General features: G+C 41.7%; 1 protein-coding gene across 1 annotated transcript; it reads right to left on the bottom strand.

The window, feature by feature from the left end:
- Window positions 1-8,587: 8,587 nt before the first annotated feature.
- On the bottom strand, window positions 8,588-15,605 carry LOC143034410 (uncharacterized). The gene is made up of 4 exons (XM_076200419.1): window positions 14,849-15,605; window positions 12,597-12,769; window positions 10,857-11,735; window positions 8,588-9,509 (listed from the first exon to the last, which is right to left on the bottom strand). Exons 1-4 carry the CDS (start codon window positions 15,042-15,044, stop codon window positions 9,186-9,188), a joined length of 1,572 nt encoding a protein of 523 aa, XP_076056534.1. The 5' UTR covers window positions 15,045-15,605; the 3' UTR covers window positions 8,588-9,185.
- Between the last annotated feature and the right edge of the window lie 1,798 nt (window positions 15,606-17,403).

Below are 17,403 nucleotides of genomic sequence, written 5' to 3'. Positions count from 1 at the left end.
GGGATGGAATCCACAGGAAGTGTACCATCTGTGAGTTTTCGTGAGTTGTGGCCAGTTGTCGCATTATTTGTGTTACCACTTTTTGGTGTTCAGGCTTGGTAAATGAGAGCGCGCGGAGGGTTGACTGAGAGACGCAGATGATCAAGCCGTTTTTCTCCAGTCCGTGTCAGCAAAGTAACAGCGTCCAGGAGCCCATGCAACTCACAATACGTGGAGCTTGACGAATTAGGGAGTCGACGGCCTGCCCAGCCCCCTAGTGGTGGCTCTATGCTGGGGAAATACACAGCACATCCTCCTGCAAAGAACCGTCAGTGAAGAGATGATGGGCCGCATTTAGAGAAGATGACCGACCGGCGATAGTTTCTAAGGCTAGTTGTTTCTGGAGCCGTGGTAGGTCGGACTTGGTAGTTGGAGTATAGGTGACTGTTAGCATGGGTGTCTGCCAAGGTGGGAGGCCAGGGTCCTCGTTCTCTGTTAAAATGTTTATGTTAAGCCTCCGAATGTTTGAACTGATGTGGCCCAGTGAGCAGCCACCGGGACGAAGCTGAGGTCGAGGCTCTGTCAAATCAATCGAGGTCTGGATTGTGTGACAAAAGTGGGGAGATAAGTGGGGGTAGTGCAGGCACTTGATAGTGAAGTAGGTAACATTTGAGTATATTATCTCTACAATTGGTGGTAGACGAAGTTCTTGCTGCATATTGGCGATCCTGGTTGAGGTAGGGCAGCCTAAGATGAGCCTCATTGCCTGGTTTTGGGATTTTTCAAGTGGTTGCAAAGTAGTTTTGGAAAGCTGAATAAGTGCGGGAGAGAGGTAATCAACCACTGATCGAATGAACGTGATGTATATAGTTCTGGCGACAGGGATGGACACTCCAGCAATATTGTTGGCTTACCACCTAAGAGGAGTCAGTCGTCTCTGTAGCCGGGTTATCAGGTCTTGGACAATTGGATGTACGCGTTGTCTTGCTGGGATAGAAGGTGTGATACGAACTGGTGCCCCCAGGTAAAGGTACTGTGAGCACAATGGCACGATGGTGTTGCCAATAGTGAATTCTGGTAAAGTTCTTGCTGGGCGAAAAGATAAAATTCTGCTCTTTTCTGGTGAGATGACCAGCCCACATGAGGAGGATGACAAATTAAATGATTGAAGGAAACGTTGCATGTCTTGTGGTGATCTTGAATGAATGCATATGTCGTCTGCATAGCAAGTGATTGTTGTACCGTCTATGTCAGGAAGCAGAGAGAGAAAGCGATGCATAAGGATGTTAAATAAAAATGGACTGAGTACTCCTCCTTGTGGAGTACCGAGTTCAAACTCTGGTATGGCTGTACGCTCCCACAATACACGTGTGTTCCTGTTCCGCAGGTATCCTCTTATCCACCTCAGTAAATTTCCTTTGATGCCAAAGTCAACAAGTTGGTCGAGGATAATGTCCCTGTTGGCGATGTTGAATGCGCTTTTCAAATCAATGAAAGCCACTACACTGGTGGAACAGAGGCGTGTGTAGAGTTCCATGAGGCAGTGGTGTGTTCCTCGTTGGGGCAGGAAGCCGTACAGTCGGGGCGAGAGCTTATCTTGTATCCGGAACATCAGACGTGATAGAAGAATGCATTGCAATACTTTACAGAAACAAGAGGTGAGAGATACAGGTCGGAATTTGTCAGTGCCAGGTTTAGGAATCGGTACTATCGTGCTGTAAGTCCAGTCCCGTGGTGCATATCCCAAGTTGTAGCAGAGATTATACAGCTGGAGGAGGGGATTACCAGGTACGTCCAGGAGCACTCGGAGGACGGCGTAGGTGATGCATCATCGCCAGGAGGTCGCCTTACCCTTGGCGAGGGCTCTTCGCAGCTCTTGTTGGGTTATCTCCTCTTCTTCATCGGTCTTCTGCAAGGCAGAGGCTAGTCGGAGTGCACGATAGTTTTTGTGGGTGGAGAGAGCGTCGTGTATGTATGGTGGGAGGTTGAAGGTTCGTGCCTGTGCTGACCAGGCATCAACAAGGTCTTGTGCAAACTGTGTAGGACTATGATGGAGGGCACTGTGATGTTTTTTCTTCACCACCTTGTTGATGAGGTGCCACATGGTACCAACGCTCGTTTGATGGTTAATGCTGTCCGTTAGTTTTTTCCAGGAATCCGTTTGAACACAACGCTGTAGAGCAACCAACTCATCTCTTGATAGTTGATACTGGTGTAGAGTTTCTGGACTTGGTCTTTTCTGAAAGGCAAGGCCATCCTCCATCGCTTTCCTCTCCGCCTGAACGATGTGGTTGTCTAGTGTCCAAGTGTGTGTATTCGGATGACGTGTGATGTGTGGCTTTTTGACGTATTGGGTGTAGAAAGTATGTGTGGCGTTAACGAGGGAGGAATATAACTGTTCAGGACAGTGGTGGTTAAATGTGGGTAGGAGGTTTGTCATGTATGAAATATATGTGGGACAGTACTTAGGTGGGAGTACGATGCGTGTACGGGTGTGCACTGGGGATGGCGTGGTAGGAAGGGTGTATTGGACGCCGAGTGCTACGTGGTCGGAGAATAGTGTCGGTATCGTTGAACACCGGACTTGGGAGGCCACCAATCCAAACGTAAGGACGTGATCTAAGGTACCACCTCGAGCATGCGTGGCGCCAGCCGTGTCCCAGCGAGTTAGCCTGTTGCGTTGAATGCATTCCAGAAGTCGAGTCCCGTTGCGATTTATAATGCCTGTGAGATCTCCTAGAGCAGGGTGTCGACTATTAAAATCTCCTAGATAAATCATACCGTGGGTGGTGGGGGTTGGAAATATAGCTGGATTCAGGCCGTTCGGTGCAGCGTACACATTGCATAACCTTATGGTACCGGAGCCAACTGTTACCTCTAGAAGCTGATAAGTCGTGTTATTGTCCATAGAATTTTGAAGAAAGCTATGCTGGACGGTGGTGTGGACATACGTAATTAATCCGTTTCGGATCTGATGTACATACGATACGTATTGGTTGAGCAAAGGTGCATCCCTGTTTGGTGGAGCGAGGCCTATAAATGCTTCCTGTATGAAGATAATGTCTGGGTGGTGACAGTGCACGTACCCTTTAAGTGTTGTACGTTTGGCCCAGTTTGCGATACCGCAGGCGTTCCATGAGATGACGTGTAGCTTCATTTGATTATTGAATTTTAGTTCTATGGTATCGGCGACCAAGTGATGAAGAAGTGGTGGTTCGGGCGGTTGTGGAGGTATGAGCAACGGTGGTGGTTCGGCCGGCAGTGGTGGTGTGGGGGGTAGTGGTGGTGGTGTGTGTGTGGGGGGGGGGGTCACTGGGTGTTGTGTCACGTAGGGGAGACTCCCTGTGTGGGGTTGCAATGGGACCTTTCGCAGTCAGGCTCGTAGACTATTAGCGCTAGAATTTTCAATTGTCTCGGATTTCACGAGGCAAAGGGGTGACTTAGCTAATTTGGAGACCGATATCTAAAAAAGATACGCCATAAATTGCTGCATAAATGTATTTAAAATTAAAAACATGACTCTTAATGTTATAATTTTTACTTACTGGTGTGTGATAAGGCTTTGTTAATTTAATTATAAGGTAAAACTAAAAATAGGTAATTATTTTTACTGAAGTAACTATGAGCAGTAAAAATAAGAGGATGTTGATTTCGGTTTGTGCATTTTATCTGAGAGTGTTGAAAAATAATGGATATCACTGTCACGTCCTGTATATGAAGATAATCAGTGAGATAAAAGATAACAACAGTGGTGGCGGACGTACGAAGTTAACGACATTTTTGTAAAGAATAGCCTCTTAGATCTGCTGGGAGCTATTTTCAAACAAATATGACTAATTTTACGTATGCCGTGGCAAACTGCACGTCAGATTCAAGAAAAAATAAGAGAAAGACAAAGTTTATCGTAGCGAAAAAATTAAGTCTTCGATGCAAAATTATATTTTCGATACATTACATGGATTTGCCTATTGCTTGGTGCACTCAAATGAAAGTATATATCAGTATACGTCCAATGAAGTCGGTAGAAAATGACAAATTGCTTGGCTTGATACAATTATAGGCTGTTTTACGAATATCATCTGTGATTATAAATAGAGGCTCAAACAATGCTATATGCCGTTTGCAATCATGAAATTAATTGACTTAAATTTCAGACACAATAATGTACAACGATACACCTCTGTAAGCTTATAAAACTTGCCCAAAAAAGTATTTATTTTCCGGCAAGAATTACAAAATCTGGCGGTGTCTGGTATCAATTTGCTCACTGCGAAAGGTCCCATTAGATTGCCGAATCTTGCAGCAATAAAATCCATCTTCTCCGTGATGGTGCTAATGGTGTTAATAATTACCTGTTGTGATTCAACCAACGAGTTCAGTGTCACCTCACATGTGGCCTGTTTTTTAACCAAACTATCCAGGCACGTTTCGATTGCATCGAAACGTGCGGTCATTGTCGCGACCCGAGTCTTAAGGGCTGCCACTGCATCGCGAAGTGCAGCTACTTGCTTGGAGTCCGAGGAGGCAGTAGAAGTAGAGTGGAGGTTACCGACGGAGGGAGGAGGTGGTGGTGACTCAGTGTGACCCGTGTGTTTAACAACCGGTGCATTGGTGGTTTGCTGACGCTTTGCACAACCATGCCAGGCGTTGACCCCTGTCTGATGACATCGTGGACATTTCCAGCACGAGGTGTCTGGTGGGGGAGGCTGGGATTGTGATGAAGCCGAGTCAGAGGTAGCAGCAGTTGGTGGAGGGGCGCGGTGTGAACAAGTGCGGGAGTCATGAGGGCCCGAACACCATGCACACCGTTCGGTCGCGGCGCAATACCGTGAGATATGACCGATGCCCCAGCACCGGTAACACCATGGCTGTTCGTCTTTCATCCTACGAAGTTCACAGGGTGGTAGGCATGGAAGGAAGCTGAAGTAGACACTCGGTGGTGGTGGCTTTATAAGGCTCCAAGTCACTACCAGGCGGTTGATGGGTGTGCCATTATGGTGGAATCTTCTGACTGAGTGGGTGCCCGGCAGCTCTTTGGCCAAGGCTGGTTCAATATTGACCGGGTAACGTGTTAAGAGGTATGTGGGATATTTGCGAGGCCTTTCCTGCGAGTCCTGAGCCTCAAGGTAGATGGACAGTACCTCTCCTTTCGTAACACTGTTGACAATATCTGTGCGGTTACGAGAGATGTAAACAAACTGAGATGTAATTGCTGCCATCTTCACCTCAGCTAGTTTACGGTCAAGTTTGAAGGCTTTGTTTATTTCATTCAGCCATCGAAGTTTTATGTCCACTGAGGGGTTAGTCTTGAACCGGAATTTGATATAGTCAGCCCTGGGAGCAAATGCTGGGGATGGAGGATCACGCAGCGATGAGGTCCCCCTTGTGGGTGCCTCCTGTGCTACAGGGCGTGGATCGCTATGGTCTGATGTAGATATGCTGCCCTGGGCAGTAGATGTCTCAAATCGTTTTGAGGATTTGGCAGAAGGGGAAGAAGGCGCACTATTGCTGTCCGAGGTGTGGGTTATGGAACGTTTGGGAGTAGTTGTGGGGCGTGACATGTCTAGCGCAGACATTAGAGCTAATGGGTTACGGAGTTCGTGTCTAGGTAACCGTGGCCAGTGACTGTCTTCCTCACTCATCTCATCCTCATCGCTCAATGCTAGGTCGGCCTCAATGGCCTCGAGGGAGATTGGACCAGAAGGTTCCATGCTGCCTACCTTGGTAGGTAGGCAGATTGGGCTCAAGGGTGTGACGTAAAATTACTGTGGTGGTTGATGTGACATATCTATGTCACACCAGCACCAGTGCGCATGCGCAACAATGGCAACCCCTGATATGGATTGTTTGGCCAGGTAGGACTGAACTTTTCCCAATTCTACAGCCTAAGTCCAAGCACCACGGATTCCCAAATTTTGTCTGGTTATGCACTGTACCTTTATATCGTTCTCTGCGACTGCTGGTGGGTGGTTGCAGCGTAGATTCTGGAATTTTTCCGAAATCGGTAGAGCTCTCTCTACACGTCTGCTTGCGTTGGCCCTCTAGCGGCGAGTCCTGAGAAGAGATAGAATAAAAAGGCAGAGAAACCTGATCTCCATGAGCCGATTGAAACGATTTGGAGTAGAGAATAGCTGGAAGAAAACAGCGTAGGTTTGAAGGGAAACGAAGAGTCGAAGATACATAAAAGTAATATCATGTAAAGATGAAGGGAAACCAGGCGACAGGCCAAGAGAAGGGCATGTGGGAGTGGATTGACAGCAAATTTTGAAGAGAGTAAGAAGTTTTGCATGGAAGTGAAAAATGTAGAGGGTAATGGGAGGTGGCAATTAATTTTAACGATAAACATGTTTAAGTGATTTTTTCCCTAAACGGGCATTAGTGGTTTAATGTGTTTTTTTGTTTTTTTCTGTCATGTTACAGGTTGAGTCCCGATTTTACGATACGGCATTTATCGGAATCCCGGGTCTAGTGGCACAAATTACTATTATGGCAATAGGCGTAGGGCTTAACGTCATCCCCACGTTTAGCGGTATAGTGTACCGTACTGTGAGCGCTCGGCAAAGGCGACCGAACAGAGCGTGTGTTTACCGCTGACGCAGCATCATAACAGGGACGCTGTTAATCACAGTGCTACCAGATAAAGTTAAGGAAATTCTGTCTTGCACAGGGAAATATAGTAAACTATTTTCAAGATTAACTAGGGAAATTTTCCCAGGATTAAACTTATTAGTCTTTTATTTTCTAGAGTATATAGAGGAATTCTGAGGCAAACAGGGAAAATTTGAATGCGCAGCTAGGGAAATTTCGTCAGGAAAACTTGGCAGCACTGTGTTTACCAGATTCGAATTTTGTGAGGAGCGTCTCTCGTGGATACTGACTTATTTTTACGACCATTAGTTGGCGGTAAATGTGGTCAAGATGCTAAAAGCGGATGTCCCTCACAATTGTGCTAAAAGTGGAGTTATTGAAGAAATTAGACAGTGATGTGTCGGTCCGAAAGCTATGATTCACCATGGTCTTAGCTCACGTGTTGGACTCGTGATCGACAGTTATAAACCTCCCGGATGAGAGTTCAGAGTTCGTATGACCGATCTATGGGTAATAATGTGTCCATACATACACCCAACTCCTTGCCCACGAGAGTTGGAGTAACACCCCACTGCGAAGAGATACTGAAATTATTTCAGCCCTGGGCAGGAGTGGAACCCGGACCGCCGTAGTGGCTGGCGAGAACTCTAACCACAGCGCCAGAAGGTATGTGATATTTATGGTGTTGGCTCATCTACTATTTATGATCTGAAAGAACAAAGTGCAGTTATTGTCGTATTTTGCCAAAAGTGAAAGTAAAACACAAATGAGCATGTATAAACACATGAAGCCTGGGAAATATGAGTACTTAGAAAAATGTCTGACGGAGTGGTTTCAGCAGGTACATATTGAGGGTGTAAAAGTTTATGGAGACATGATCCTAGAGCAGGCCAGCTCTTTTTTTTTTTTTTTTTTTTGAAGAAATGAACATCAAAGGTAAATCTAATTTGTCAACCGGATATCTTGATAGGTTTAAGAAGCGACATAGTATCTCAGAAGGTTTTCGTGTGTCTGAGGCAAAGCAGACTGTGGGGGAGATTATGGAGTATGTCAAAGTACACACCAGCTCAGTGGCACAGAAACTTGAGTGGCTTGATGTAGATGACGATGCTCCTCTTATCCACCAGTTATCTTTGGCAGAAATAATGAGAATGGTTACGACACCAGAGGAGTTCTAACACGAGGAGTGACAATGACAAGCTTAATGATGACCCCCCTGAGATTTCCATCGACAGGACCATTGAGCTGACAGAACAATTAATCACTACTCTGGAGCAGTGCTCTTTCATCACAGAACACCAAATTATGTAGACGTATAACATACAGAGCTGTTTGATTAAGAAGCCAAAATACTTGAAGTAAACAAAGATCCAGGACATTTTTTTAAGAAAATGTGTGACAAAACTTCAGACGTTCAGCCTTTACCAGGCCCTTCATGTGCTCCAGACATTGAGCCACTCCCTGGGCCATCTACTCCAGACAATGTGTCTGTCATGAGCAGTACTCCAGTCAGTTCCATCCCACCAGACCCCAGACATCACTGAGCCTGCTGACATCAGCCCTGAAGCCAGTCAAGACATCAGCCTTGCATCCCAGTCCTCCATGTACATAATCATCTTGTACAGCATGAAGAATCCTCACTTTGAAAGTGGAAGAAGCCAGCTAAACAATGTAAGTATAGTTAATTTTTTCCTACATACATACATGTACCAAGGCTTTTTCCCCCTTACAAGGGAGGTAGCCAAACAGGAAAAGGGATAAAATCATTCCCACCCATTCCATCCCTGAATACACTCCACTACCCTCTCATCTTAGCACCTCCTATTACCTGTATTTCTGTACCAGTATCTAAAAATAATTAATGGGTTTAATAGCAAAATCGTTTTAATGGCATTCCCAAAGTTCCAAGGCTGCCGTTAAATTGGGACTCAACCTGTATATTTCTTGAAATTAACATATTTAAAAAGTTACAATATTTTGTGTTCTCACAAGCTATATGAAGGTAAATAAAGATAAAAAACACTAGCAAAATTATATTTTATCCTTTGAATCATTAATATACATCCATGTTCTCTCTGAAAGTACACCACACGTTTCTCCTTTATGAAGGTCAATACACAACACATAAATTTAGATCAATATGTAGTTTGAAATCAAGTATGTAGATTAAGTTCGAACTACATGAATATGAGGCTAGGTATGATAAATCGGAGGAGACAGGACCTAATGAGAATTGCTCCTTTCCTGTATACTACAATTAGGTACAATTAATTGCATGAGCCTTCCAACAATCATTCACTCAGTTATTTTAAGAGTCTCCTAACAGTAATCTATGGACCCAATGTAGCTAACAAGTCCTCAAGCCACTCCATAGATCTTTCAAAGATTGGTTGTTGTATTGCTTGTACTCCACATGGGAATATTTCTGTCTTTAAACATAGCAGGCAGTTACAGGCTGCCCATTTTCTTAAGAAATAAAAAGAGCTACAGGTGGAGGCGGGTGTTTATAGGAGACAAACATAGGGGAGACGGTCCTCACTGATAGCTGTCCAAAATTTCCATGTGCTGGTACATACTGTCAATCTTTATTCAGATAGTCCCACTAAATTAGGACTCATTCACACACTACTGCTTTCATCTGGTTCTTCTTTAATATAAACACTAGTATCCATGGATTCATTCCGGTTCTGCAGAATGTCCTCTTCATTAGTTTCAACACTTGTATGTTCCTGGGAAATGTCAATCTTTTCATCAGTATCATCCTCAATCTTCATATATTTCCTCCTATCACTGGCACTGTGCCATTCCCGAGTATCACTTGTAGCTTGTTTTCCTTTTGTTGAGTTTTCAGAATGTTCAGCCACATCAACGTACACTTTTGGTTCACTGTCGCCCAAACCAATGACGCCATCTGCTCCTGCTCTGCCGACCCCTGCCTCATCCTGTAATACAAATACATTTAAAACATGAAGTAAATGTATGTGGTTTTGGCAAATGATTGGGCTACTAAGCAGTAAACAATCCCCTGATGACTGGGAATGAGTGATATGCCTATTGTTGACACCAGATTCTCCCTTGGTCGTAATTTTGAGGGTGAAAACATATGTGGCAAAGGTTAGTTCAAAATTGTGTTCAAGGTGTAGTAAAAAATAAATAAATAAATAAAATAATAATAATAATAATGTTGGCAATGGTCTGAAAAGTGGCTAATGAAATTTAACACAAGTAAATGCAAGGTAATGCACATAGGTAAAAATAACAGTAAGTACGATTACAAGTTATTTGGAAATTCATTAACAAAAGAGGATAGTGAAAAAGATCTTGGCGTTATTATCAGTAATGACCTCAAACCATCTAAGCAGTGTATTTCAGCCTCTGAAAAAGCAAATAAGTTTCTAGGACTGATTGTGCAATCTTTTGACTTAAAAAGTCCATCACTCATTAACAAGATATATAAATCGTTAGTTCGTTCACATTTGGAATATGCTGTTTCCATATGGTCACCGAATCTCATTAAAGACAATGACAGATTGGAAAAAGTATAACGGCAAGCCACAAAACTGATTCGAAATATAAAAAATAAATCAAACGAAAATCAACTACAACATATGAATGTTTTCCTTAAAAAAGCATAGACTTAGAGGTGACTTGATATAGGTCTTTAAAATTCTAAAGCGTATTCACAACATCAAAAGTGACACAATTTTCACACAGAACCAGAATCAGACAAGAAACAATGGTCTTAAACTGTCCAGAAATAGATTTAATTTGGAAGTGGGTAGAAACAACTTTGCCAACCATGTAGTTAATGAATGGAATAAACTTCCTGCAGAGGCAGTGCAATGTAGTTCAGTTTGAAGCTTTAAGAATCATTTAGATAAACACCTAAGCCAGATGCTGTAATGATTATAATTTATTTTATATTGTTTGTTTTGATATCATTTGTCTGTTTATTATTATTTGCTTCTCATTTATTATTAGTTATATGTCAATTTATTATTATTTACTATTTAACTGTTTATCATTTAACTATACCTATGCATTTATGTACTTTATTAGTTTTTATTTATCATTATGATTTTTTTTCACATCCGACCTATATATGGACCAAAAGGTCTCCTGTCGACATGCTCCGCTTTTGTAATCCTTTGTAATGCTCAGCCAAAAACAAAGTTCAAAGTGATGATGCTGATGTATTGGAGTCAATGATTGTCCAACTCTTTGTCATGCAAATCAGTGTTCCCACCTCAACACTTTTACACCCATTGATCCAACAACACAGTACTTACATCAATGCAGGCACCATACACGGCTTGCATTCTTCGATGAATTTCCTTTGAAGTGACACCCTCTGCTGTCAAGAATTCGATGACAGCACGTTGCTTCAATCTTGTGGAAGAGGAAGTAGAGTACTGTGACAGAGCATGTGATGGCGTAGGTATTGGGCATATATTTTGTGTCTGTGGTGCATGGGTCTGTGCATTTTGATTATAAATGTATCTTCCTTCAATTTCACTTACTAATGTAAACACTTTTGTTTTCATGAAATGTTGATCAGCTGGACTGAATTTCTTTACAGTAGCTGCCATCAATGAAAAGAAAGTATCAATTGGTTCAGGAGCATGTTCTTCCTTCTTTTTTTCTACTAAGTATCTCATAAGAGTATCTAATGAATTGTTGTGATTTTCCTTACTGTTTTTTCTTTTACGTCTATGGCATTCTTGCTGAGGGAGTGGAATTTTTCTAGCAGCATCATCCTCATCATCTTTTTCACCGTCCTGTTCACTGCCTTGCTCTTTTGTGCAATACCCAAAATCCTGTTCAGGTGAAATAATGTCATTTAATTGCTCATAAAACTTAGAAGTATTGGAATCTTTAGGGTGAGTATTTAGTGCCCTTGTATGTTTCTTTTGTGTTAGGGGAGTACTTGTGGTGGGTGCATTACTTATAGAACTTGTGTCACCTGATGAACTACAAATCCCATTGGTGAGCTGAGACATCTGAGTAAATTCATTAAGAGGCAATGCATTGGTTCTGACATCTTCCTGGTGGGGTATTGCATTCTCTGCAATTTGACTGTTCCCTGTGTTGGCTGGGCTTGAACTGAAGTCCTCGGTATCTGAACTGTTGACAGACAACAGAACCATGCACTCAGGTGACACACTGTACTGAAATATGAAATAATGAGAGTTAATACTATTTACTTAATATGTAAGTATTTGATAAGTTTGAAAATATTTGATTGACTATGAGAAGGTTAAAGATAGATGGAAGTCTGATAGGAGCAATGATGGAGGAAGGGCTAGTGAGATGATAGCAAATGAAAAGCTGAGAAAGAAAGATGTGAGAGAAGTGTGTATAATGAAAGTATGAGTAGTTGGGATAAGAATTTAAGATGTTAGATCTACTACACCTAGATTATGGGTGTAGTGTCTCAAGCTACAGCAAAAGTAAATAGTTTTAGAGGAGGCAAAGGTACAAAAGGGAGAATGCATAGTAGATATATGACACAGGATGCAGTAGATGGGAAAAAAGAGGGCATATCAGGATTTGCTGCAAAAGGTGGGCCAGAAATGAATAGGAAGCTGGAATGATAATTAACTAATAAAATAAAAAATGAAGTAGCAGATTAATCTGAAGTGTGAATGGATGAAGAGTTTGGAGGAAATTTCTGTAGATTGAAAAGGTGTCTCAGATGGAGATTGGAGGAGTGGAAGGTATAAGTGCAAGAATGGATGGAGAGTGTAGAAGGCCAATAATAGTGATCTGTGTACAGGTATCCATAATAGAAATGAGTGTAATATATTATGAGTGATACCATGATACATTCACTTTGACAAACAATACCAATCTATTTTGAAACCAGCCTAATCAACGCACTATCATTATTGTGCTCTACATGATTAAGTGGCCATCAACAACACTACTTTTATTCCATGATGTTATACACACTACACAATAAGAAAAGCTAGAATAAAAAATGCATTATTAGATCAGTACATCACAGATGTGATTTATTCTGTACTTACATTATCAGGGTTATTTGTAAGGTTGTCACATGATGAGCTGTATGCAGAGCACTTGTCCAGAAACTCCAGTAACTTGTACAGCTCCCACTTTGGTACTGCCTCTCCTCCAGCACGCTTTTTCTTTTCTCTGATGTAATAATCTTTCAAATTTCCAAATTTCTTGCGTACAATATCTGAAAGAGATAACAGCTTTATATTAGCATACAGAAAGGCACTGTGGGAGGTTATGCGGATATACGGGATAGGAGGAAAGCTTCTGGGAGATGTCAAGATTTTTTATGAGAGTAGTAGAGCTTGTGTCAGGATTAGAAATGGAGAGAGTGAGTGGTTCGAGGTAAAGGTGGGACTTCATCAGGGATGCGTTATGTCACTCTGGCTGTTCAACTTATACATGGATGGGGTGGTGTGAGAGGTGAATGCAAGGGTAGTGGGTCAGGGATTGGAGATGGTTAAGGAAAATGGAGAAAAGTGGGAGGTGAGCCAGCTGTTGTTTGCGGACGACACTGCGCTTGTGGCAGGATCGGAGGAGGGATTGAGGAAGCTGGTGACAGAGTTTGGGAGAGTGTGTGATAGAAGAAAGCTGAAGATAAATGTGGGTAAAAGTAAGGTGATGAGATGTACAAGGGGTGAAAGTGGCAGTAATCTGGAAGTGAGCATTAAGGGAGAGCAACTGGAGGAAGTGGATAGTTTTAGATATTTGGGTGCAAATGTGGCAGGAAAGGGTGGAGTGAAGGTGGAGGTAGAATGTAGATTGAGAGAAGCGAGTAAATGCCTTGGTGGTTTAAAAAGTGTAATGAGGAATAGGAATCTGGGAATGGATGCTAAGAGGAGACTGTATTTTTACCTAGTTGTATTTTGCGGGAAGGGGAGCTATGCTCGTGTTGTCCCGCCATTGTATCTCGCAGTGTCTAGTTTGTTTTTAAACTCATGAATGGTTTTTGCGCATACTATTTCATTATCCAGTTTGTTCCAAGTGTCCAAAACTCTATGTGGAAAATTGAAGGAGTGATTGTGCCAACAGCACTGTATGGAGCAGAAACATGGAACATGAGAGAGGAAGAGAGAAGGAACTTGAATGTGTTTGAGATGAAGTGTCTGAGAAGTATGATGTGGGTTACTAGGCTGGATAGAGTGAGAAATGAGGAAGTGAGGAGGAGAACAGGGGTGGAAAGGGAGCTGGGAGATAGGGTGGATGAAAGAGTATTAGGATGGTTTGGACACATGGAAAGAATGAGTGAAGAAAGACTAGTAAAGGAGGTATGGAGGGCAGATGTGGAGGGAGTGAACATGAGGGGATGTCCTAGGATGAGATGGATGGATGGGGTGAAGGGGGCTTTGGGGAAGAGGGGAATGTCGGTTGAGGAAGGACGGGAGAGGACAGAAGACAGGGGTGAATGGAGAATGGTTGTATATGGAAAATGTTGTGATGCATGAGGTGGATTGGACGGGGGAATGGGGGTGAGGTAGTGTGTGTGAGCAAAAATTTTTGACGCAGCCCGAAGGGATTTCTCCCCGTCCTCTCCTTTATATGGGGGGACGGAGAGGGGGGGTCGCCGATTTAATGAAGCGGCCTTGCTGTGGATGTGCTGTGTCCTGCAACACTGCTTCTGACCCAGGGCAGTGGACAGGGTGCAGGGATGACCCGTCATCTAGGAGGTGCTAAGATGGGAGGGAGGGTGGAGGGGTGTGGAGTGTTTTCGGGGATGAAATGGGTGGGAATGTTTTTGTGCCTTGTCCTTTTTGGCTACCCCCCTGGTAAGGGGGAAAAAAAGCCTTGGTATATGTATGTATGTATATGTATTAGCATACAATGTAATGTTTATGGTGAAAATCTAATTAATTTTATGTCAACTTTGTGTTCATTTATGCACCATGTTAAAGTGAAGTTGCAGTTGAAAAGACAGTTAATCACAAAATTTTGAAAATACTTTCCTCTAACATTCATAACACTTCTAACCATGATTATGATGCACAATGTGACAATCATCTGTTCATTAACCATTAAACAACTGGTCAGTAGCAGACTATGATTATTCTATCTTTGAGGATTAATAAAATAAGCCTAACCTACTAATTTAATTTTAAAATTCTGACTGAACAATTGGGTCAATAAAGTGAATGAATGACTTGAACTAACCTAACTTAGCCTAACCATGCGGGGCTCCCTCAGAGTCAGAGGCTTAGTGAAGTCACTATAGGTGTATTTCAATAATATATATAAATTTAAATAATATATATATATTACAACTTACCTGAGGTAAATGTTCCTAATTGGGGGTACATTGAATTCATGATATCAGCCACTGATGCGAACAGGTTTTTGCGGAGACCTTTCAGTTTATAATTTTCATTTTGCGCATCCCATAGGGTTGGATGATAACTCACTGCCTCTATGAGGCTCGTCTCTGCTTCTCTTGTCCAAAAAATTCGAGTCCCGTGGCTGGCCATTGCTGCACTTTACGGTGCTGGTGTTTGTTTATATTGGAGGTTAACTGACAACTTGTTGTTTTATCTTAAAGTTTTGTTTTTTCTTTTCTTCTTATTCATGGTCTTTATTCTGTTGCAAGTTATGCATGTAATAAAATCACTATGTTAAATTATTTTGTTCTCTCTACAATTTACATAGGATGTCATTTGATTTGGAAATTTCCTGGAACATATCAAATTTCTTCCTGAAAGCTGCGGGCTTCATCAGTTGGCGGAAAAAGTGCCGTAGGTGGGCGGTACCGCCGATTAAAGGGGTTATCACATTGGGCTTCCACGGACTTCACCAGCACCGACACTTGAGAGTTCGTTTGAGTGAAAATGACTTCGGTTACATTTCATTTTTCAGATCTCCAAATATCAAATTATCTTTCCGTCGTATATAATAAATCTGAATGGAGAACTAGGAGATACGAATGTTAGACATACTGTAGAAATATTCGTAGGGTAGTCTAGATTTCTGGAAGCGAAGTCGCAATTCACTTATTCAAATGGAGGAAAAATAGCCCAGTGTGGCAGGTTGAAAGAAAAATATCCCTTAATCCTCTCAATCAGCTCATAGAGATGAAGTTTCACTACCTTTATAGTCTACCTCTTCACACTATTTTTCTCTATTTTATCTATCCACAATACACACTAAAGTTGTTATTTATAGACAAAAATACACATCATAAGTTTGCTTTTCCTTCTGACATTTATGTACTTATTTCTTTTACTAAATTACGTTGAACTGTTTATAGCAAAAATCTACACTTTATAATGTCATGTTAAGTTTATCCCAATTTTAACCACACTCGCACTGGCTTTAACAGCGCCGACCGCAGAGTTCGTTTGAATAAAAACGACTTTAGTTGCAAGACTGTATTCTTCAAATCTCCAAATATCAGATTATCTTCCCGTCATATAAAGCAAAGGTGAATGTTGAACTAAGACATTGTAAACCTATATGACTGTTAGACAGACTGTTGAAATGTTATTAGAGAAGTCTAATAATATGTAAGCGAAGTCATGTTCTAGTTATTCAAATGAAGGTTGGAGGTAGGATGTGGGAGGAAAAATCACTGTATGATAACAGATGTAAACAAACTGGAGCTGTGCGATAACTAATTGATTGCACGACTTTGTACACACTTCGGTATTAACTAATCTTTCTAAGACCCTACACCCACCATCAGCAATGTGGCAGAAAGATCGCCTGACAAGCGATATTTACAAAAGTGTAAACATCAAGCCATTCTAATGTCACCATGCAGTGGAAATAGGATGGGTTTCTAAAATCACCGTACAATAAAAATAACAGAATAATCCAAAGTCACCATGCAGTGAACATAGTCTACCACAGTAACAAGTTACAATTATATTTTCCAAATTATATTGGATTTGGAATTATCTTGTGGTAATATTATGACACTGCCAATTTGTAGCAATATGAATATCAGCTTGCTAATTAATGGTGTTAATTTGTTTCATTGTTTATTTCTATTCTTATTTCTATTGTTTGAGTTACTATCAACAAAATGTTCTAGTAACCTTACTTATGTTGCTACTGGATATCCAATATAGGACGTCACATTAGGCCTCTATATTCAGATCCTCATTGTTATGGATTGTCCAAGTATTCATGGGATAATTTGTCTCCCAGCTTTGCAATACGTGCTAGAAAAGTAAACTGACTGCAGTAAATAACATGAAACAAAAAAAAAAAGGCCCTTTCTATTCCAAAAACAGATATTTCACACTACTTCCAGGCTATTGAATTTAGGATTGAAAGTCATTTCCAAAATCCAGACACCTTTATTAATTGATTGAGTATTTTATTATCCTCATGTAAGATAGGATTAGGGGTTTTAAGATATGGACAGTTTTAGTTAGGCATTGGTAGTTGTTACTATATATCTCTGAGTAATTTTTGCATAACTTTTGGCATTGATATAGTATAATTATATTTTCTAGCAGAAATTGAAATGAAGGGGTGGATCCTGTCTTCATCTTCAGCACTGGTCGTGGGTGATGCAACCTGCCCATAGAAATCAATGCGGATGGTGGTTGCAACTCTCGTGGCCAAAGAACCCAAGGAATCATCTGTATCATTTGGCAAGTGACTTTTGGCATGTAAGCTGAACTCCAGCCACATGTTGCTACCCCTCCCACACCTTTGTGCGCCTCAGGCAGTCACGCAGAGAAGTGGTGTATGTGTTTACTCTTTGCATGAAGCTAGTTATTTTTGTGTTCAGTTGGCCCTCCCACACATTACCTCTACTGAACACATGACATGGGTGCAACAACCACAAGCAAGGAGGAAAGGGCTAGGATAATCACCCTA

This window comes from Oratosquilla oratoria, chromosome 17 (assembly GCF_046742065.1).
Source record: "Oratosquilla oratoria isolate Oo_2021 chromosome 17, ASM4674206v1, whole genome shotgun sequence".
Classification (NCBI taxonomy): domain Eukaryota; kingdom Metazoa; phylum Arthropoda; class Malacostraca; order Stomatopoda; family Squillidae; genus Oratosquilla; species Oratosquilla oratoria.
Note: the sequence above shows the minus strand (reverse complement) of the source record. Positions and strands in the feature narration are given on the sequence as shown.